Here is a 22,505-nt window from a genome sequence, read left to right on the forward strand (position 1 = left end):
ACGTCCGACTTTCCGGACTTTTTGCCGCGACCGCAGGTCCGAAACGGCATTAATTAAAGCCAACACCGTCGTTTTGATTATCTCGTCGCCTCGATCCGGCGCTCTCGCACGCAGATCCGCTGGCAGCCGTAGCCGCTGGTAGCAATGGCGCCGACTCAGCCTTTGTAATCCTTCAAAGCTTAGAAAGCACGGCGCGTTGCATTATGCCGGTTTTCGAAAGGCAGCGTCGCCTCGGCACAGCAATGCTACGCGATGAAGCATACGCTAAGTGTTGCAGTGAAGCTTAGCAAGCGTGGGAAGGTGCAATTGTCACGGGACACAGTACGTATTCCCGCAGCCTCCTGTCACAGTACGAGCACCGACATGCTTAATAAGTGTGCTGGCAGGCCTTCAGAGCTTCCTGGTGGTGCCCGTGTTGATCTGAGCCCCTAAGGGCTCTAAAAGATTTGCATAAACTTTTTCGGACGTTTTCGTTTAGTATCGTTTGTTTAATGTCAACTTCGTTTGAGCCCTTTAGGGCAGCAGAAGACATGCATTCATTTTTTTCGGACGTTTGCTGTACAACTGACGAAGAGGATGCTTCAAATGGTCCGTGGGGCGAACGAGAACGGAAAGGTCCGTCGCATCGAGGAATGATCGGGAAAGTAACTGTGCGGCCTCTGTTAAGGAGCTTTAGCCCAAAAAGCGAATTGTTGGCTGACGCCGAGATGCAGGTGTCCCCATCGGAACCAAAATAAACTAATAAACTCATTAAAGCAGTGAAACGCAACATTGAGGCGTTGTGCGCAGGCTGAAAGCATGTCAGGACAGTTGAGGTTGATTTACCAACTGTTGAGAGAGAATTTCACTTGTGACAGAGTTGGGGCCTCATACCAATGAGATTGCAATCACTTGATAGAAGTAGCTCGTTTTCGAAAATATTTGCTTCTCCATCTTTTTATTCATATTTGAAGATGTTCAACTCGATTTGCAATGGGCTTTACCATTTTATTCGCTGTGCATTTTACTAATCCCTTGCTTCAGTTTTCTATTTTTAGTAAAATAAACACCACTTACTATTCAAACTGGATTAAGTTTATTGCAATTCTTTAACATACTAGAGAGCAACAGCATCAGGTGACATGGTGTCACAAGGTTCCGTGTTACTCAGGGAATTTGAAAAACTCACCTTGGTAGACACCCTGCCTTTTGGCAACTGGCACACCAATGCATTTCATAGCGCATTTTAAGGACCGATATCGGAAGGTAATGCTAGTCTTATGTTTTGTGCTAAGCAGACACAATAGTTGCCTTCAGTTTTGCTATTTCAGCATGTGCCCTAAATTGAATATCAGTTAGTGAACCTTTTTAATTATCTACCTGGTTAGCTTTGGGCAAGCAATGTTGCCTCTTCAGGTAATCCACCTGAACAGGCCGAATTGCACTATATATGCTTCATGCAAATCTTTGAAAAATCTGTTTGCACTGCTACTACTAATCATAAAAGGCATATCCACAACTGTAGCTCTTGTACAAGGAAATTGGAGATGCACTTAAAAACATGTGAAGGCATTTTAAAAAAAGAGCGGCATACTGCAAATGAGTAGCTGCTATAACAAGTAGGCAGATAATTACTTTTATGACACTGCAATGCATTCTTAAGGAACTCTTTAGCATGAATAATAGCACAAGTATTGAAACAAACACTTTTATTTGTAGGTGCACACACACACACACATTTTTCCAAACTCTGAAGACACAAATGCTGCTTCCAACGAAGCTGAAGTCGCCAAGAAACACATGGAGTGCATGTGCGATATTGCAAAGCTATGCAGTTTCCTCTGCTGGACTGCGTTTTCAGTGGCCTTGGCTTTGCCATGGGAAAAGGTTAAATCAGACTGGGCCCATGCGAACTTCTAGGAGCCTATTAACAAGACTGAAGAAACCAACAAAACATGACATGTGCTGAAGTAAAAGCCCCCTAAAAATCTGTCCAGCTTGGTCACTTGCAGCAAGCATACGAAAAAAAAAGGTTTCTTGCTGCTTTAGCTTTTGCAGCTACTTTTTCTTCTCAGGGCCCATTGGCATTCCTTTTTCCTTTCCACGAAGCTTCATTGCTGGAATACAAACAATAAAACTCAGTGACAATACTCGCACTGCTTTTATTCTAATCATGCAATTTCTCAACAAAATTGTATATGTTGTAAGTAGTAGATACCACATCACATTGATATAGGCAGGCCACACATTGCCATGAGGTATATATGTTACTTCATGGGATTTCATGTTCTAAAGCAATATGGGGGCACTGAGATTCCATAGTAGAAGACTCTAGATTAATTTCAATTACTCGCGGTTAATGTGTGCTGAAAGCTTGATAACCATTTTTGAATTCTGTTCCAATCGCAATGCAATTACAATGATCGGGAAACCGAACCTGCAACCTCATGCTCAGCAGAGAAATGTCACAGTGAGTGCCACAGATGTGTTAACACAACTAGAGAGGCTTTTTGTTTGTATAAACACTGCTATGCATATGTGTACAGGCATGATTATAAATCTATCTGCTCACAAAATGATACAATGCTAAAGTACAAGCATGCCACTTTAAAGGAAAGATGCCCTTCAGAAAACTATTCTTGTCGCCTATTTTTTGTAGCTTCATGTTATGCGACATACAATGCCTAAATACATTTTTATTGCATTCTCTTTTATGTACAGATTTATGTAGTTAATGTTGCAGCAATAGCTCAATTTGCCCCCTTTAGCCACCAACCCTGAGCTGTACTCATCACACGAGTTTGTACCAATATCGCCAACGACGAGTCGCACTCGTCCAGCCCGACTTTCCGCTCCTTCCGCCGCCAAAGACGTATCACGGCTGACGATTGCTTTGCTAGCAATTTTCAACCATAGATGGCGATAGTTCTCTATGAAAAACTGCATGTTGTGCCTTTCATGCATGTTTTAAATTTTCAGAATCAGAATTGCATGGAAAAAATTATGACTACTTCAAAAAATTGGCTATTTTGGTATGTTTTTTGGAAGTTAAATTGGCGATTAAAGGGTTAAATTTCCCAGCTTGAAATTAAGCCATAATGCTCTAAATGTCTGAAGATAAATTATGTTGAATGTTTAAATTCTATGGTTTTACGCACCAAAACCACAATATGATTATGCTACACGCAATGTTGAACATCTGTATTTGAGTTGCTTCTCTGCAAAATTTATTAAAACTAAAAATGTATCATATTTTGATAAATACTGTTGTGCTCTATGCAAACTGAAGAGTATGGACGCAAACTTTCATAATGATAACGCAATTTTCCATTATGCAAACGACCACGCAAAACCAACCTGTACTGCAACATGAAATAACAGACATTATGCAGGAATGTCAAGGCAGTAAAACAAAACATGACTGTTTTATTAGACAATATCTAATAGTGGGCAGTCTTTTCCATCTCTCCAGTGAGCTGTGATGACAAATGGTTGGTGCTCAGGCATAATATTAGCAATTTAAGTTAGTGCATTCTGCTTTTAATGCGATAACGTTAAGGAGCCCATGTCACAGAAAATCCAGTGCTGGCGTCGGACGTCGTTTTGGTGAAAAGATTTTCAAACCACCCATACCCAGGCCCTCCATGTGATGCAAGGAATTTACAGAACTAATTGAATTTCTCAAGCTAAAATCCGTGGAAAAATTGTAAACTATGACTTACACATAACCTACAAACGTGATAGCTCTCGGATTGTAATTAGACTATACGAGAAAACATAATTCTGTTTTGCGAAAACTCAAAGAACCCCATTGCAGCGTTTTGACCAAGCACAAACCAGCTGCGGCGCCCGCCATTTGCACGCGAGTGGGTGTTATGGGGGCCACGAATCAGCGCGCCATGTTCCTCGCAATACCTCCTGCTGGTGCTCGCCTCCGTCGCATCGCAACCCAAGCAAGTTTCTACCAGAATGCCTGCCTTCGTGCATAGCGTTCACGGCCAACGTTTCCTGGTAAACCTTACGGTTGCATACGCTCCAGTTGCCGGGAAACGTGAGCAGCAGTCAAGGATCTTTGAATGCTATCACGTTCTACTCTTAAGTGTCCTCCAAAATTTTCAGCATCTTTTAGTCCTAATCCTCGTTTGATCTTTTTACAGGGAAAATTAGAATGTCCAAGCATGACTTTACAAGTGAAAACACAAAAACATGTTTGCAGACCCGTGCAACTCTTCAAACACTTTATCTGCACTTTATTTTTGAACATACAAAAAAAGACGGCAAATAATCTCTTTGTTGCTGTACACTTCCATTGATCTCAAACAAACATGAACTGAAGGTAAACAATTTTGTTTGCTTGTCAGTTTGAAGAGGATAAAATTGAAAATCCTGAGCGCTTAAAGTCATACTTCTGAAAAACCAAACTAAAGAATATTCATGCTCTTTCAAGTACCAGGAATGCAAGGACACTTAGCTGCTTTATTGTCCTGAGCACAGTTCTCTGTGGCTTAGTGTACTGATTGTGGTGAGTACATGTAGCATTTTCTAGGAGCAATAGTTGAGTAAGTGACTTATGCTTCAGGTGTCCTTTTAGCGCTGGGTAAAGGTCTGAAGATTTTGGCAAGTAAATAGGAAGGCAATGTGGTGAGCAACAGTCACTGTACTGCCAGGCTAAAGCAACTGCAATGGAATGGAAACACTTTGCGAATGACTACTGAAGTGATTGAAGGTATAACTGCAACACTCGAGGCCCACTGCTCCAAACCTGCTCGATTCACTACTATTTCACTGCATGCTTTCCCGACGAAATAATATCCACAAGAAGGAGCTCAACAATTCTATGCACAAATTTGGGATGCTTAAAAAATGAAAATGAGAGTACTCTTATGAACTACTCACGAATAAATTCTAATTGGCCTGCTGTGCAAACATTTAAGCAAAATCGCTTCGGAATGTTTGCTTTTGCAATACACAGTATTCTTCAATCTGCTAAAATTTTTCTAAATTAAAAAAGAAAAGTTTAAATCTGCTACACTGCTGTCTTCACTAAAAAATAAGATGCCTTCTGAAGACATTGAGTGCAAAGTCTAGTTTCTCTCTCCACTAACCACTTTCCATACAATAAACATGTTATGCAACCATTTTTTGCTACAACTGACTGTTGTAAAAAAAAAAAAAAGAAACATGGCATAGCAATTATTACGTAAACAGCAGTAACAACAGAAAAAATATTTAACACAGTATCTGTTCTAATAGGGGGTATGCACTGACGTCAGTGAGACTACTATATTGTTGTACAGTCAGCATGGTAAAACTGCTCTTTATCTCGGTTCACATATCTTCGGCAGCACAGTAGAAGCTGTGAATAGGACAACAAAATGGTGAATGTAACATCACGTCAATACTCCCTACACTCACCAAGCCAGAGCTGCCAATTGACACAAAAAACCAGTATGACAAAAAGGAAATTCTGTGTTTTAAGCCTCAAGTAGAGGTGATAAGGCAAAAGCAAATTCAATGCGAACACACTTGGCTTTCTGCTGCCCAGATCACTTAGGAAAATTCTTGCTATGTGGTGGCACCTAAAATTGACTGATTTGTCATGTCTCATTGCCCCAAAGCAACACTGGGGCCACGAGAGACGCTGCTGTAGAGGGCCCCAGATTAATCTTGACTAACTATAGTTCTTTGACGTGCACCTAAATCTAAGTACGAGTAATTTTGCATTCTGCCCCCATGAGGATGTGGCCACAACTGCTGGGAATCAAACCCGCAACCTTGTGTTCAGTAGCTGAACGCCACTGCAGTGGGTACAACTTTAGTTGTAAGTAATCGTGCTTTGACATTATAAGGCTCATCACTGTTGTTCCAGTGAGTGAAAAGTGCCGTTGAGCGTGAAGCATACTGCTGCACAGATAGAAGTCTCATTCGAGACTTTAATCTGTGGGAACAGCAGAAGTTTATTTGCTGTTCTGAGCCATTCTGCTCACCTTTGCTCAATGATCTTTTCAATCCTTTTTCATTGGTTCTTAACCTTCAGAATTGAGAGGGACGCTGCAGCAGTTTCATTGCCAAGCTCCTTGGCACAGTTGTTCCACCCAAACACAGTACAGATTACCACTGCGAATTGCCACAATGGTGTTTTCCGTATAACATGCAGAAAAATACAACACACTTACAATGGCTGCGTAACCAAAAATATGGCACCAGAATTTGCAACAACACTTGTACCATCTGGGAGCGCTGCTCCGATGCAACCCTCCTATAAGGTGCTAACAAGCACGAAGAAGCGCTCTCAGCTTCACACATAGTGAATAACAAATTAGCAACTTAAATGCTATCAAGCATTTTGCATGTGGTTCATAAGCTTTACTGTTGAAGTCCTTCACAGGTAGCAGCATTTGCATAGACCTCAATGGAATGTACATTCACCTCATTTCGAACAACCCTTGGTATAAGTATACAGCGTCACAATTTATTTTATTTTTAAAATGTTAATATAAACAAAGATAACGCAAACGGTTTGATAACTTACCAATCACTTTTTCAATTTTTGCCAAGACTTGCTGGTTTGGTATGGCACGACCAGCTTCGTAATCATTTATCACTTGAGGCTTCTCATTGATTTTCTGAAACCAACACACTCAACAGCTCAACTGGCAAACACAAACTATCAAAAATTTTCTTCAAGCTGCCCTGACAGATAAAAACTTGTTCCACCGAAAGGATGATTTAATGAAATAATACACTTAAAATCCTAATACTGCACCGTTTTGCTTTACCACGTATGTGTACAAGGTATGGGGAATGTTACCGTGCCTTTACTTAAAAGCAGATTGACTTATGACCTATTTGCAAAGAACAGTCGGAAATAGATTAAACAACTACTCATAGCATAACTAGGGATTTGTAACTAAGTTCTCAATTTGCACTTCTGCTTTCCTGCTGGTTCGATGTGCAAATGCCGGGCGCTGCCCTTCAAGCACTCGTTTGGTTGTGGCAGAACCATAATATGTAAATAAAGTGTTTCGTGCGACAATATAATTAATTCTGCACGGGGTACTAAGTGGAGCAACACCGGCTAAAATAAAACCAAGTGTACAGTACAGTAAAAATAGCACGCGTCTCTGCACGATGACATAAGAAAGCAGCACACGCATGCAGACGCACAACCACAGAAGAAATTCGGCAAATTAGTGTTTTTGCCAAACTAATCGTCATGGGTATTGTCAAGCGCACCGAAAAGCACAAACAAGTTGCGCATAGCTTGCGATGTGCAACGTGTTCAACATGCTCGTAGCCAAGGCATCAATTAACCACTTACGGTGGCCAGTTCCTTCTGTGTCATGTTCTTGGCCTGCCTGCCTTGTTGAATGAGTCTTCCTACGTCCAGGCCAATGCGGTCGTGATGCAACTCCTCAGTCTCTCGGTCAAGCTTAGCAGTATTTAAGGTAGTGACTGTCTTCTTATTCGTCGCAGCGTTGACTGAACCATGCGAAGCAAAGTCACAAAAGAATTGATCATTTAAAATCTAAGCCGAATATAGCTAGCGTAGCACCTTCTTTTTACCATATTTAATGCCACTAGATCGCTTGCATAATTTAACGACACGTTACTCCTTGCCCTCAATTCATGCCTAATGCGAAAACATAGAACGCACATCCTCAGATCACTGGCGTCCACCTCACAAATACACGGGACTCAAGCAAGGAAGCTTACAAGATCCGAAGACCCACTTACATTTTTTTGTGGTCTCGATTGGCACTCCCTGCCTTTGTGCTGCATTGATTACCTGTTTAAAGAAAACAGGAAAGCGCGACGCATTTTACGCGTCACTCGAACGTGCCTTTAGAACCAGGCTCGCAGCCGAAGTGCGTTAGAGACAAACCTGTTGAGAGCGCAGCTGACTAGCCTTCATAGGCTTCTTTCGCAGGTACGTGACAGTGTCCCAGTCCGTCTCAGACATGATGAGCGTCCAATCTTTATCACAATTTGCAAATAATGCAGCCACGAAACGACGGAACGCCTCAGAAACTACCTTTCACGAGCCTCACGAGCCTTCTCGAACGCAGCGAACGTGCTAATAACAAATACACATGCAAGATGGCGCCTACCTCGGTCTCGTGCACAAATACTTCTTTAAAGTAAAATATAAATGTAATCATTGTTTGCTCAGTCTTTGTTAACACAATTTATTTTTAAGCCTTAAATATATTTATTTATGATTTTCTCTTCGTTCGACTTTTCGATTACTGCGACCCTTAGTGGCTATGCGAAGAGCGAAGTATCCTCCCAGGCGGCGAAGAAGTGTGCGAACGCGTATATCTGCATCAGGTTTATGCTCGTTCATCTTTAGGCCGGATACACAAAACAGCTAAAATTGTGAGTACAGTCGGCACAGTTGACCCCTTTTACTTGTATGTGCCAACAATGCATAACATGTGCAAGTAGCGCGTCACCTGCTTAGCCAGTGGTCTACATCATGTAACTTCGCCTCACCAAAAGCCTTTAACACTTATTTTTGTGTGGCCGCTGGTGTATCGAGAACATCAACAGCGAATGGTTGTGAACGTAGTTCTCTTTCATTTAGGCGTTCTCTTGCAGATACATATGACCTTTATAGTGGACAATACCAGCTAGACGTTTTCCGTTCCTTATTTTTAAAGATACCGTTTTTGTATTCAGCGAGGCCTTACTTTCATGTTATTAGGCATCTCAACAGACTTGTTTTACTTTTTTAGTGTGCTAACAATCGGATTCTGTGACTGTGTTTGCCTCCCCCTGACCGCACGTTTTTTGCAGATGTTGGAAGTCACAGTGAAGACGTTAGATTCACAGAATCGAAATTACTCTGTACCTGACGATGTAAGTTTGCTTGTTTCATTTCATCGCGCTTGCTACAAAGCGGAAATTTAGTTCTTACAGTGGTTTTACTCCGCTTCCTAAGCACTGTATGGGTATGCGTAATGCATTACGTGTTGATATATCACGTTGCTTTACGCTTCTGCAGACAGCAGAAGCGTAAGTGACAGCCGTTGCCTGTCATTTCTCAGATCCATTTGTTTGATTTACGTTTCTCTACTTTGTTTCCTTTAGATCACTGTCAAAAGCTTCAAAGAGAAAATAGCCTCGTCAGTGGTAAGTCGAGATAAGTTGTTTTTCATTTTGAAAGCTGTTTATTGCTTCCTTTAAATCTGACAATGTTATTTCAGAACATCACTGCAGACAAGCAACGTCTTATCTTCTGTGGGCGAGTGCTGCAAGATGACAAGAAATTGAGTGATTATGGTAAGGTTGCTTTGTAACTTGAACGATTTGTCATTATCATTGTTCTGAGAATGTTTTCATGCTCAGCCTGGCACTCCTTCTAGCTGGTTTCTACAGTTACTCGCAGCATCTTCCAGTGATGCTATGTTATGGTCAGGAAACTTAAACATTAATGATGTTATTGCATCCCAAGCGTGGCAAAATAAGGTCCCATAGCTTTGTGTTACAATTACTGCATGTATTGATGCATGTTAAACTGTAGGAAAATGTAAATGTTCTTCCTTACATCAGTCCAATTCCTAAGGTCCTCATTATTTTGCTTTAGGTCATGTTTCCTGTGATTCAATGCTGAGTTGAAAAGGCCCACTTGCTACAACCACCCATGGCAATATTCATGAAACTGCTTCATAGATTTGAAATGCTTTTTGTAAATTGAAAATATCAATGCGAAGCTTATGTTGCTGTAAACTCTATTAGTTTACCCGCAGTGGTTGCTTAGTGGCTACGGTGTTGGGCTGCTAAGCAAGAGGTCGTGGGATTGAATCCCGGCGACGACGGCTGCATTGCGATGGGGGCGAAATGCGAAAGCACCTGTGTACTTGCATTTAGGTGCACGGTAAAGAACCCCAGATGGTCCAAATTTCCAGAGTTCCCCATTACGGCATGCCTCATGATCAGATTGTGGTTTTGGCACGTAGAACCCCATAATTTAAGCTGTATTAGTTTGTGTGTGTTGCCATCAGAAGAATGTTGTGATTTCTGTCACAGCCTTCTACTGCTGTGCTCTAGACAGCTGTTTTGTGTGCAAAACCTTTTTTCCCTCATCGGGGGTGCTTTGTAGGTTGACGTATGGTTGAGGTTAGAGTTTCTCAGTTTTGAGACAGTGATGCATTTGCTCAAGCAATTGCGCCTAGTTACTCCGTAAATCACAACTTCCCGCTAGTGTACTCCCTTCCATTCAAAATTTGCAGTGCACAGTGTGTGTGCATATGTAAACTGCACTCTGCAATGTTGTAATTGGTTTGTAGGGTTAGCCCTCACAGTGCCATCAGTGAGGTGGCATTAGGCAGTTGCGAACAGCTCACTAATTAGCATGTTTGGTGCACTATACATGGGACTTCATGTTCTTCGAAATCAAGCAAAATAATGTTGTTAAAAGCACAATTACTTGTATTCCTTCAGTTCTGCACTTTTCTGTGCTTGAATATGTGAATTCACAGTTCTGTGAAATGTCTGTGTAGTTCAGTTGTCTGTTACTTGACTGAACATGTGTGCATTTGCTTGCATAAACACATCATCCTATGTTCTACACACATCTTTTAGAACCCTCTTCAAGGTGGTTTTTACACTAGGGAGATCTCTGTGAGAGATATTAGAGGGGCAATGTGGTCACTTGCCGTGAGTTCCCTATAGACCTTCGCGCTTGCATGGTTGAGGCTAATGAGTTTCCTACAAAGATTGGTAATGGGAGCTTTGTGTTGCGATTGTTAAGCTACCATGAGATGTGGGATTGAATCCCAGCCATGGTGGCTGCATTCCGACAGGGGCGAAATGAGAAAACACTCGTGTGCTTAGGTTTAGGTGCATTTTAAATAACCCCTGGTGGTCCACATGGTCCACATTATTCTAGAGTCCTCCACTACGGCGTGCCTCATAATCCAATCGTGGTTTTAGCATGTAAAACCCCATAGAGAGAAAAGCTACCTTGAGAACAATGAGTAGTGATTCGATTTGTTTATACCCGCCGTGGTTGCTCAGTAGCTATGGTGTTAGGCTGCTGAGCACTAGGTCGCCGGATCGAATCCTGGCCATGGTGGCCGCATTTCGATGGAGGTGAAATGCGAAAACACCCATGTACTTAGATTTAGGTGCACGTTAAAGATCCCCAGGTGGTCGAAATTTCCGGAGTCCTCCACTAGGGCGTGCCTCATAATCAGAAAGTGGTTTTGGCACGTAAAACCCCATAATTTAATTTTTTGTTTGTTTGTTTAAGCTTCGGGCTTGTGGCTACAGACATTCTCAGCATGTTAGTTTAAAGGGGCCCTGAACCACCCCTGGGGCTTCGAGAAATAACATAGTCCACGGGTAGCATACGCTGTTGTGAACATCTCAGCCAAGTTCTGCTGTCGTATGTGGTTCGTGGAGCTTGCAAGCGGAGTGCAAAGTCACATTTTTCTCAAACGCTCTCGTTTCAAAAACCCCATGGTCCTTGCTCATTTCTGTGGGCTCTATTTCGTCATAAGGCACACTCCAATACGCGGCTGCTATTGGTCGCTGTGCTCAGCTACACCGTGGCCGCTGCGAGGTGCCGTCACGAGTCCAGTGGCTAAGCGCACTGCAGCTCTCTGAGGACAGCCGCGTTTGGCATACGTTTAGCGCGGCATAGGCACCAAATTGGAAATTTGCACTGCGCACCACGGTGACGTCTCCGCCATAGCTTTCGCAGTGCAAGGCATTGGAGGAGGAAAGGGAGCACAGCTGATGCCGTGTTTGATTGTCGATAACTCCGCTTCTGCTGAATGCATCAAAGTACTTTTTGCGGCAAAGTGGTTCTGAAATAGCCTATCTTCACTTCAAATGTCTTTCTCCACTTCGATAAAAAGTGGTTCAGGGCCCCTTTAATGTGAAAGCATTATATGCCCCATTACTTGAAAATATGGCATTAGGCATATATGGCAAATGTGGCATTACGTGAAATATGGCATATAGGCCGCCATTGGAGTATGAACCTGGCAACGCCTAACGCTAGAACGTTATCTAGTGAGGCGAGTCTAGCAGTGCTATTGGCAGAATTAGAGGGCAGTAAATGGGATATAATAGGGCTCAGTGAAGTTAGGAGGCCAAATGAAGCATATACAGTGCTAAGAAGCGGGCACGTCCTGTGCTACCGGGGCTTAGCGGAGAGACGAGAAGTAGGAGTCGGATTCCTGATTAATAAGAATATAGCTGGTAACATACAGGAACTCTATAGCACTAATGAGAGGGTGGCATGTCTTGTTGTGAAACTCAATAAGAGGTACAAAATGAAGATTGTACAGGGGTACGCCCCTACATCCAGTCATGATGATCAGGAAGTCTAAAGCTTCTATGAAGACGTGGAATCGGTGATGGGTAGAGTGAAAACAAAATACGCTATACTGATGGGCGATTTCAATGCCAAGATAGGCAAGAAGCAGGCTGGAGACAAGGCAGTGGGGGAATATGGCATAGGCACTAGGAATAGCAGGGGAGAGTTATTAGTAGAGTTTGCGGAACAGAATAATGTGCGGATAATGAATACCTTCTTCCGCAAGTGGGATAGCCGAAAGTGGACGTGGAGGAGCCCGAACGGCGAGACTAGAAATGAAATAGACTTCATACTCTGCGCTAACCCTGGCATCATACAAGATGTAGACGTGCTCGGTAAGGTGCGCTGCAGTGACCACAGGATGGTAAGAACTCGAATTAGCCTAGACCTGAGGAGGGAACGGAAGAAACTGGCACATGAGAAGCCGATCAATGAGTTAGCAGTAAGAGGGAAAATAGAGGAATTCCAGATCAAGCTACAGAACAGGTATTCGGCTTTAACTCAGGAAGAGGACCTTAGTGTTGAAGCAATGAACGACAATCTTGTGGGCATCATTAAGGAATGTGCAATAGAAGTCGGTGGTAACTCCGTTAGACAGGATACCAGTATGCTATCGCAGGAGACCGAAGATCTGATCAAGAAACGCCAATGTATGAAAGCCTCTAACCCTACAGCTAGAATAGAACTGGCAGAACTTTCGAAGTTAATCAACAAGCGTAAGACAGCTGACATAAGGAAGTATAATATGGATAGAAGTGAACAAGCTCTCAGGAACGGAGGAAGCCTAAAAGCAGTGAAGAAGAAACTAGAAATTGGCAAGAATCAGATGTATGCGGTAAGAGACAAAGCCGGCAATATCATTACTAATATGGATGAGATAGTTCAAGTGGCTGAGGAGTTCTATAGAGATTTATACAGTACGAGTGGCACCCACGATGATAATGAAAGAGAGAATAGTCTAGAGGAATTCGAAATCCCACAAGTAACGCCGGAAGAAGTAAGGAAAGCCTTGGGAGCTATGCAAAGGGTGAAGGCAGCTGGAGAGGATCAGGTAACAACAGATTTGTTGAAGGATGGTGGGCAGATTGTTCTAGAAAAACTGGCCACCCTGTATACACAATGCCTCATGACCCCGAGCATACCGGAATCTTGGAAGAACGCTAACATAATCCTAATCCATAAGAAAGGGGACGCCAAAGACTTGAAAAGTTATAGACCGATCAGCTTACTGTCCGTTGCCTACAAAGTATTTACTAAGGTAATCACAAATAGAATCGGGAACACCTTAGACTTCCGTCAACCAAAGGACCAGGCAGGATTCCGTAAAGGCTACTCAACAATAGATCATATTCACACTATAAATCAGGTGATAGAGAAATGTGCGGAATATAACCAACCATTATATATAGCTTTCATTGATTACGAGAAAGCGTTTGATTCAGTCGAAACCTCAGCAGTCATGGAGGCAATGCGGAATCAGGGTGTAGACGACCTTATGTAAAAATACTGAAAGATATCTATAGCGGCTCCACAGCCACTGTAGTCCTCCATAAAGAAAGCAACAAAATCCCAATAAGGAAAGGCGTCAGGCAGGGAGATACAATCTCTCCAATGCTATTCACAGCGTGTTTACAGGAGGTATTCAGAGACCTGGATTGGGAAGAATTGGGGATAAGAGTAAATGGAGAATACCTTAGTAACTTGCGATTCGCTGATGATATTGCCTTGCTTAGTAACTCAGGGGACCAACTGCAATGCATGCTCACTGACCTGGAGAGGCAAAGCAGAAGAGTGGGTCTAAAAATTAATCTGTAGACAACTAAAGTAATGTTTAACAGTCTCGGAAGAGAACAGCAATTTACAATAGGTATATAGTGAGACACTGGAAGTGGTAAGGGAATACATCTACTTAGGACAGGTAGTGACTGCTGATCCGGATCATGAGAGTGAAATAATCAGAAGAATAAGAATGGGCTGGGGTGCGTTTGGCAGGCATTCGCAGATCATGAACAGCAGGTTGCCATTATCCCTCAAGAGAAAAGTGTATAATAGCTGTGTCTTACCAGTACTCACCTACGGGGCAGAAACCTGGAGGCTTACGAAAAGGGTTCTACTTAAATTGAGGACGACGGAACGAGCTATGGAAAGAAGAATGATAGGTGTAACGTTAAGGGATAATAAAAGAGCAGATTGGGTGAGGGAACAAACGCACGTTAATGACATCTTAGTTGAAATCAAGAAAACGAAATGGGCATGGGCAGGACATGTAATGAGGAGGGAAGATAACCAATGGTCAATAAGGGTTACGGACTGGATTCCGAGGGAAGGGAAGCGTAGCAGAGGGCGACATAAAGTTAGGTGGGCAGATGAGATTAGGAAGTTTAGAGAGTCAACATGGCCACAATTAGTACATGACCGGGGTAGTTGGAGAAGTATGGGAGAGGCCTTTGCCCTGCAGTGGGCGTAACCAGGCTGATGATGATGACGGCATTATCATCGGCGTTACCCAAAGATGGTACCGAAAATGGTTGGAGGTGTGACGAGTAAAAAACGCATAAAAAATTCTTGGATTGACGTCAGATTAGTCGTGCAGATTTCCGTAAACAGTCAATTCATAGAATGGAAACACAAATTTGGTACATGGGTGCGAATCGAACCCAGGCCTTCGGGGTGCGAAACGAGCATGGTTATGGTTGACTAAAGTTGTGCCTACTGTGTGCGTCATTGCACACGTCATGTCACCGCCTCCCACGTATCATTTGCTCTTCGGATTTCATTGGTGTTGTGTCTACTGCGATGCACCCATGATGCCAAATCATGAGTGTATAAAATGAGGTGTGCCTAGTGCGTGCGTCATTGCACACGTCACGTCTCTGCCTCCTGCACGTCACTTGCTCTTTGGATTTGATTGGTGCTGTGTCTACTGGGGTGCACTCTGAAGCGTCTACCTCAGTGGCATCTGTTAAACATGGTCGCCCACAGAAGCACGCCACATAAGACGAAGCAAGGGAACACAAAAAGGAAGGCCGTGCAAGTTTATGACATGCAGGAGAACATGTGGATAAATACCTAAGCGAAAAGATTTCCCCAAAGCGACTACAATGCTTTTGCATTCCCCCATGTAAGCAGTCTTAAGTGTCTCTGCTGAACTTTTTTTTATGCTTTATCTTTCTAAATTTCCAAGCAATCATAGTTTTCTAAACATTTCAAGGAAATAAGTCTGTGCACGTGCACAGTCGTGAATTTTTACATATGTAACGGAATGTTTTGTTATAAATTATCAATTTGCAAAGTTACAAAGCCATTTAGGCAAATCCATGTACTGCCCATCATTCTCTTGCTGGTGTAACTGCCATATTTTCAGCTACTCTGGACACTAGTGTCGAGTCCCTCTAGTAATTTTTCTAGAAAGCCTTATGGACAAGGCGATTGGGGAGGGGAGTTCAGTGTTATCAGACTATTTTGACAGCTTCTACTCTCGACATCATGCTTTTCATCGCCTGCGGATCACAGCACTGGCATCCTTTGAGAGTAACATTGTCGGCTAATCTTTGCATCGTGGTGCTTGCACGTAGAATGCACCTTTGAAAATGCAGTTGAGCCACTGTGACTGTGAATGACAACACAATGAAGTGATTGCGATACAGCTGCTGCTCTCTTCAGCAGCAATTTAGTTAATGTTGTCAAACACCAGCACCAGATGCTGCTGCATCCCTCCACTCAGTAAGGATTGTTCAGTCCTCTTGGTGAGCTCCTCTGTCCCCCAGGGATATGAGTAATTGTCTCTTCTCACAAAATTGTAACCTCATGTGATGCATGCTCCCCACACTGATGGGTGGGATTTCTCCCCCGTGTTAATACCCCTTATTGGGTTCTTCACCAGGTTTCGGTACTGTAAGCAGTCAAGCATGGTGCAAAGATCATATGGTGACAATTGTCTCCATTCTTGCAGTAGTTTGCACTGTGAAAACAGCTGGAAATTCAAATAAAAGCCTGTGTCAGGTTCTTCTCAGTAGAGCGAGCTCCTCTCCTTGCTGGCGTAGATGTCACTGGCATCAACTTTACATCATGCATCGGCTGCAGCTGAATGCTGTTTCAACAACTGTGCAAGTCAGCAGGAGACTGCGCTTTTTTTCCCCTTTAGCGAGCACTTCAGTTCGAAAACCATGTGTTTTATGCACTGCTGTCTCCAGAGCACCAGCTGGAGACCCTTCTGTTATCTCTGAAGGCCACGTCACGCACAAACTTGCCACCTCAGCACATTCTCCTTTTTTTCTCTTATTTCTCTTCGCTCTCGCACACCACTTTGTTCTCATTCCCCCCCCCCCCCCCCCCCCCCGTCGTATATCTGGCATGGCGCTTCAATTTTTAGTCTCCTCTTTCACTATATTTTTTCTAGAGCATGTGAACACGACACAGAACCAACAAAATCACCATTGTTATCACAAGATGGCAGCAGTGGTAGTTTTTCACATAAGATAGCGATTGACTGTGACACGCTGATTTGAGGCTTTAGTTGCGAAAACTCGTTCAAAAGATAACTTATATTGCATGCTAAGCTAGTGGCAATAGTCTCATCACATGTTTTAGGGAAGGGTGTTTAGAGAGTTAAATTTCTGAATAGAATCGAATACAGATATTTGAAAATAATGTCTGAATATCGAATTTAACTTTCTTATTTCTACACAAAGTAATACATGAAGTTTTTGCAGAGTCCATTTGCTAAAAAAGTGATGCTCATACACATCTGAAATATGTATGTGATACCATTCACAACTGGATATCCAGGCAACTGTTAATCTTGTAAACAAGAAACAAATGCTTTCAATTATTTAGCACACAATGTCAATCATCATCATCATCAGCCTGATTACGCCCACTGCAGGGCAAAGGCCTCTCCCATACTTCTCCAACTACCCCGGTCATGTACTAATTGTGGCCATGTTGACCCTCCACACTTCCTAATCTCATCTGCCCACCTAACTTTCTGTCGCCCCCTGCTACGCTTCCCTTCCCTCGGAATCCAGTCCGTAACCCTTAATGACCATCGGTTATCTTCCCTCCTCATTACATGTCCTGCCCATGCCCATTTCTTTTTCTTGATTTCAACTAAGATGTCATTAACGCGCGTTTGTTCCCTCACCCAATCTGCTCTTTTCTTATCCCTTAACGTTACACCTATCATTTTTCTTTCCATAGCTCGTTGCGTCGTCCTCAATTTAAGTAGAACCCTTTTCGTAAGCCTCCAGGTTTCTGCCCCGTACGTGAGTACTGGTAAGACACAGCTGTTATACACTTTTCTCTTGAGGGATAATGGCAACCTGCTGTTCATGATCTGCGAATGCCTGCCAAACGCACCCCAGCCCATTCTTATTCTTCTGATTATTTCACTCTCATGATCTGGATCAGCAGTCACTACCTGTCCTAAGTAGATGTATTCTCTTACCACTTCCAGTGCCTCGCTACCTATCGTAAACTGCTGTTCCCTTCCGAGACTGTTAAACATTACTTTAGTTTTCTGCAGATTCATTTTTAGTCCCACCCTTCTGCTCTGCCTCTCCAGATCAGTGAGCATGCATTGCAGTTGGTCCCCTGAGTTACTAAGCAAGGCAATATCATCAGCGAAGCGCAAGTTACTAAGGTATTCTCCATTTACTCTTATCCCCAATTCTTCCCAATCCAGGTCTCTGAATACCTCCTGTAAACACGCTGTGAATAGCATTGGAGAGATCGTATCTCCCTGCCTGACGCCTTTCTTTATTGGGATTTTGTTGCTTTCTTTATGGAGGAGTACAGTGGCTGTGGAGCCGCTATAGATATCTTTCAGTATTTTTACATACGGCTCGTCTACACCCTGATTCCGCAATGCCTCCATGACTGCTGAGGTTTCGACTGAATCAAACGCTTTCTCGTAATCAATGAAAGCTATATATAATGGTTGGTTATATTCCGCACATTTCTCTATCACCTGATTGATAGTGTGAATATGATCTATTGTTGAGTAGCCTTTACGGAATCCTGCCTGGTCCTTTGGTTGACGGAAGTCTAAGGTGTTCCGGATTCTATTTGCAATTACCTTAGTAAATACTTTGTAGGCAACGGACAGTAAGCTGATCGGTCTATAATTTTTCAAGTCTTTGGCGTCGCCTTTCTTATGGATTAGGATTATGTTAGCGTTCTTCCAAGATTCCGGTACGCTCGAGGTCTTGAGGCATTGCGTATAGAGGCTGGCCAGTTTTTCTAGAACAATCTGCCCACCATCCTTCAGCAAATCTGCTGTTACCTGATCCTCCCCAGCTGCCTTCCCCCTTTATGGCAATGTCAATGGTGGTAATTAAACAAGGGAACAGCATGTCACCAGGTCCACGTGCAGTGTTGTGTTCGTTCAAGCAGAGAAGTGTACTTGATACTATAGCACTGCATATTGTTTGAAATGGATGCAAACATGATCAGACTGGCCATATAATAAATTGAGACAACAAATTCGCATATAGGCTGCCTGAAAGTGACCCATTGTTGTTGAATGATGGAATTTTGGAACAGAAGTTGTCTGCCCCCACACCCCTCCTGCACAGCTCTCCTGCAACAGACCCGTTCAAAACAGTTCACTTTCATACTGTGTTCTTCGAGACTCGTTAAGTGCTATTATCCCTTATGTTCGAAAGATATGAATATTAGGCAATTTAAGTTGTGGATTCTTCAATACAAATCACATGGCAAGGACTGTTCAATTCATATTTACACATCCCTAGTTTTCTGCACTCCGGGAACTTGCGTGCATTGCAGGATGAACTGGCAAAGTAGTTAGCCTAGGAGTGGGTATCCGCTGTGGTGGTGTAGTGGCTTCTGTGTTGTGCTGCTAAGTCTGAAGGTGCGGGATCAAATCCTAGCCTTGGTGGCTACATCTCGATGGGGGCCAAATGTAAGAACACCAATGTACTGGGCATTGGGTGTACAGTAAAGAACAGTAAAGAAGTCAAAATTAGTCCAGGGTCTCCCACTTCTGCATGCCTCATAATCGTAGTGTGGTTTGCATGTAAAACCCCAGAATTGGTTTAAAAAATTTTTAGACGTGGGTGACAGTCTCGTTTGCAGTTGTAGCTAAGTGGTTTGAAAAATGGGGAATATCAAACTCGATAGACAAGGAGGCAGCGTGTTGTGGCCCATAGAAAGCGATAAAAAGCAGTTTGAGGTAGATGACTCCCATTGAGTATGTTAATTATCGTTCTGTAATGGTAAATTCCAATTTCTGATTGCTAGAATTAGAGGCATGCTAATTTTTTTTTTCTTTTTTGTTGTACAACTTTGTGCATGTTAGATTTGTTCATTGTTTTGTATGATTAACCCATAACTGAGTGCACATTGGATTTGGGTGTATGTTACAATCTTGTAATGATTGCCTAATAAAGCAGTGGTGGGCTTGGACATTTCTTCTGCCTCTTTAGTTCAACCCACTGGGTAATTAAATAAATTCTGTCAGTCCCATCAAGGTTGAATTAACAGCAATCGACTGTATATTCAGTATATAATCTGATTCACACATATATCCAGTTGTCATTTTTTTACTGTAGCTTCTGAAGCTGAATTGTTAGCAGCATCATTGCCACTTTGTGACCAACCTTTCTAAGCAGAAAGCCACTCGTGGTGGTGCACCCACATGGTCAGGTATGGCTGTCCTCGTGCCTCAGTGCTGCAAAATATCTATAGAAATTCTAGTGCATACATGTCTGTATGCCTGTGAGACGCATCTAGCCTTATTTGTACATGTGTATCCACTTGTGGTCAGCATTACTAAATAGTTCAAGGGTGATGTTTTGTAATGATCCATTTCATTTTTCATTCCTCATGTACATAGTAACGAGGGGCCAACCCTGCTGATAATTGTGGAATAGCAGTGCTTGATATAATGAAGGGCACATAAAACAGAAAATGAAACATTCCAAAATTATTACAAAATATTACTTTTGCACTTCACAGTTGCGAGTTCCTACTGACAACCTTTCTTCTGCTTTAGTTTTAGAGTAACCTGTTTACCTGATTTGATGACTAAATATAAATCCATCAATATGTTAAAGCATGGTGAAGAAAATGAAAAAAAAAAGAATGCTGTTGTGTAGAACAGAGTAAACAGAAAGCATGTCAGAAATAAGATATCCTGTCAATGATTTATGTGCCATCTTAATGTACTAATGCTTATATTCCACTTTTCAAGATGGGGGCATCATATGGATACTGCTGTTGCCATTCATCATTGCAGTGGAAGCAGTGTTACCTCACTTGTACATCTGTGTGGCTCCTTAGTAGCTGTTGGTGTTCATTCTCTGTGCAGATGTTAACGGCAAGGTTATTCACTTGGTGCAACGGCCACCACCACAGCCGTCTTCGGGGGGCTCATCTTCATCGGGGGCTGCCAGCACTGGTTCTGCCCTAGGAGGTGGAGGGCCCAGAGGAAGTGCATCTGGTGGGCTGCCTCACCCTCGTGAAGGGGGTGGCTTTCTGCTTGGTGCTTTCACCATCCCCCAGGACATGATTGATCCTGCCCAAGTACAGGTGGGCCCAGCATGCTGCTACTGTTGCTGTACCTTGGCTGTAGACTGCTATTTTACAGCAAAGTGGTTAAGGGCTACTTTCGCCACTATCATGTCTGTGTGTAGAAAAAACCTCGAAGATAGTGCATTGCCGGGCTGACCTGCGGCGGAGGTGATGCAAGCGTTAAGCACTCCCCATACGTGGGTGAATCCCGAAGATAGTGCAATACTGGGTCGAACCGCGGCAGCAAAGCAGGCTTTAAGGAGTACTGACACAAAATTTTGAAGTCTAGTTAATGCACGAGATCGATTTACATGGGCACGCACACATCGTCTGCAAAATATGAAGGGCGAATACAGCTCAGAACATATATAAAATCAATTTCAAAGTACATGCGCGTAGCCAACCGCGAAATGCAGCACCTTGCGACATCGACATCAAGAAAGGGATGTAAACAACCGAGAAAACGCTACGTCACAAGTGTGTGATGCCGTCGGGGCGGGCCCTGCGAGCAAGTTTCTTGCCACTCTGGTTGTCTCGGTGTCTTTTATTTTTTTTCTCCCTGATCGTGACGCTGACATCTTCATCTCTGCGAAGCGGCTTGCATGGCTAGCGTGTTTTCTCATCACAACCAACGGTGACTGGAAACCTATTTGTACTGTCACTTATGAGCGAAATAAATGTGCAGGTGTTGATTGTGTTGACGAATATAGATGCCTTATTACCAGCTGCAGACGGGTCGCAGGGGCTGTCGGCCTCGGATCCGACAGCCAGCGAGCTAGGCCTATAACAGTTTCCCAGCGATCGCCAGCTTGCCTGGCTTGCTTGTTGGCTATACCGTCGGCGTCGATAAGCGGCAGAAGTGGTCCGAGTTTGTGCGCGCCACTGGACGCTTAGAATCGACCCCGTTGAAGAGCAGCCAGATGTGCTCGTTTCATTTCGAGCGTGCCTGGTATGAACAAAACCGGCCGAGCTTAGAGCAGTCCGACTATCTTCCGTCAAGACTACGTACCCCCAAGCCTGATGCTGTGCCGACTTTTACCTCGCCTTGTGTTCTGCTCCGGAATATGCTTCATTCCCAAAGCGCCCGCGACGAATGGCTCGTACTACTTGTGCCATTGTGTACGCATATTGATAGCTGTCGCCAGCCGCACTTTCTGAGTCGCTGCTTTGTAGTGGGTCCAGTCAAGTGGGGTTGGCCATGTCCAATTCAGCAGCGGCTACAGCAAGCAGAAAATAGTTGCTGTTGGACGACGAAATCGAGGATGACGATGATGGTGAGGACATATCGCAAAGCACTTGCAGGCGTAGCAGATGATCTAGCAACACGAAGCTCGCGCGCCGGCGAGCGTGGAACGTCACAGTTTTGTGCGATCACGTGTCCAGTTGTGTTTACATTCCTTCTTTGGCCCATCTCATTGCTCTCTCAAACCGAAACTTGAACTGGTCGCTACAAACAAGACTCCAAATAATTACCTGTCGCGCTCTGAAGCCAATGATGTTTCGTGCTGTGATTACGGGGTCACTAGCTGCTTATTGCAGCAGAAAAAAACGAGATAAGAAATTTTTTTGTCAGTACTCCTTTAAGCACTCCCTATATGTGGGCCGATCCCGAAGATAATGCAATACCGGGCTGACCCGCGGCGAAGGTGCAGTTCGCCATTAA

General features: G+C 43.4%; 2 protein-coding genes across 5 annotated transcripts in view; one reads left to right on the forward strand and one right to left on the reverse strand.

Moving 5' to 3' along the window:
* Positions 1 to 1,673: 1,673 nt before the first annotated feature.
* On the reverse strand, positions 1,674 to 8,082 carry mbf1 (multiprotein bridging factor 1). 2 transcript variants are annotated; one of them, XM_050196009.2, is made up of 5 exons: positions 7,865 to 8,079; positions 7,717 to 7,768; positions 7,301 to 7,461; positions 6,512 to 6,605; positions 1,674 to 2,096 (listed from the first exon to the last, which is right to left on the reverse strand). In XM_050196009.2, exons 1-5 carry the CDS (start codon positions 7,940 to 7,942, stop codon positions 2,038 to 2,040), a joined length of 444 nt encoding a protein of 147 aa, XP_050051966.1. In that variant the 5' UTR covers positions 7,943 to 8,079; the 3' UTR covers positions 1,674 to 2,037. The 2 variants fall into 2 exon arrangements, with proteins under 2 accessions (XP_050051966.1, XP_054919435.1); XM_055063460.2 differs by lacking the exon at positions 1,674 to 2,096 and adding an exon at positions 4,183 to 5,335 and having other exon boundaries at positions 7,865 to 8,082.
* Positions 8,083 to 8,250: 168 nt separating this feature from the next.
* LOC126547923 (large proline-rich protein BAG6) overlaps positions 8,251 to 22,505 on the forward strand; it is a 189,055-nt gene continuing 174,800 nt past the window's right edge. For 2 of the 3 annotated variants that reach the window (XM_050195980.3, XM_055063459.2), the window contains exons 1-5: positions 8,251 to 8,358; positions 8,779 to 8,841; positions 9,073 to 9,114; positions 9,189 to 9,264; positions 20,640 to 20,860. In XM_050195980.3, coding sequence (XP_050051937.1) covers positions 8,779 to 8,841; positions 9,073 to 9,114; positions 9,189 to 9,264; positions 20,640 to 20,860 — 402 coding nt within the window. In that variant the 5' untranslated portion in view covers positions 8,251 to 8,358. The remainder of the gene's footprint in view (positions 8,359 to 8,778; positions 8,842 to 9,072; positions 9,115 to 9,188; positions 9,265 to 20,639; positions 20,861 to 22,505) is intronic. The other variant, XM_050195979.3, reaches the window with a different exon arrangement.

Source organism: Dermacentor andersoni, chromosome 1 (assembly GCF_023375885.2).
Source record: "Dermacentor andersoni chromosome 1, qqDerAnde1_hic_scaffold, whole genome shotgun sequence".
Lineage (NCBI taxonomy): Eukaryota > Metazoa > Arthropoda > Arachnida > Ixodida > Ixodidae > Dermacentor > Dermacentor andersoni.

Coding starts and splice junctions, on each gene's coding strand:
- mbf1 (XM_050196009.2), bottom strand. CDS start 7,942: ATGTCTGAGACGGACTGGGACACTGTCACGTACCTGCGAAAGAAGCCT. Junction 6,606..7,300: donor CACAGAAGGAACTGGCCACC/GTAAGTGGTTAA, acceptor TGTTGGTTTCAG/AAAATCAATGAGAAGCCTCA. Junction 2,097..6,511: donor AAAAATTGAAAAAGTGATTG/GTAAGTTATCAA, acceptor TTTGTATTCCAG/CAATGAAGCTTCGTGGAAAG.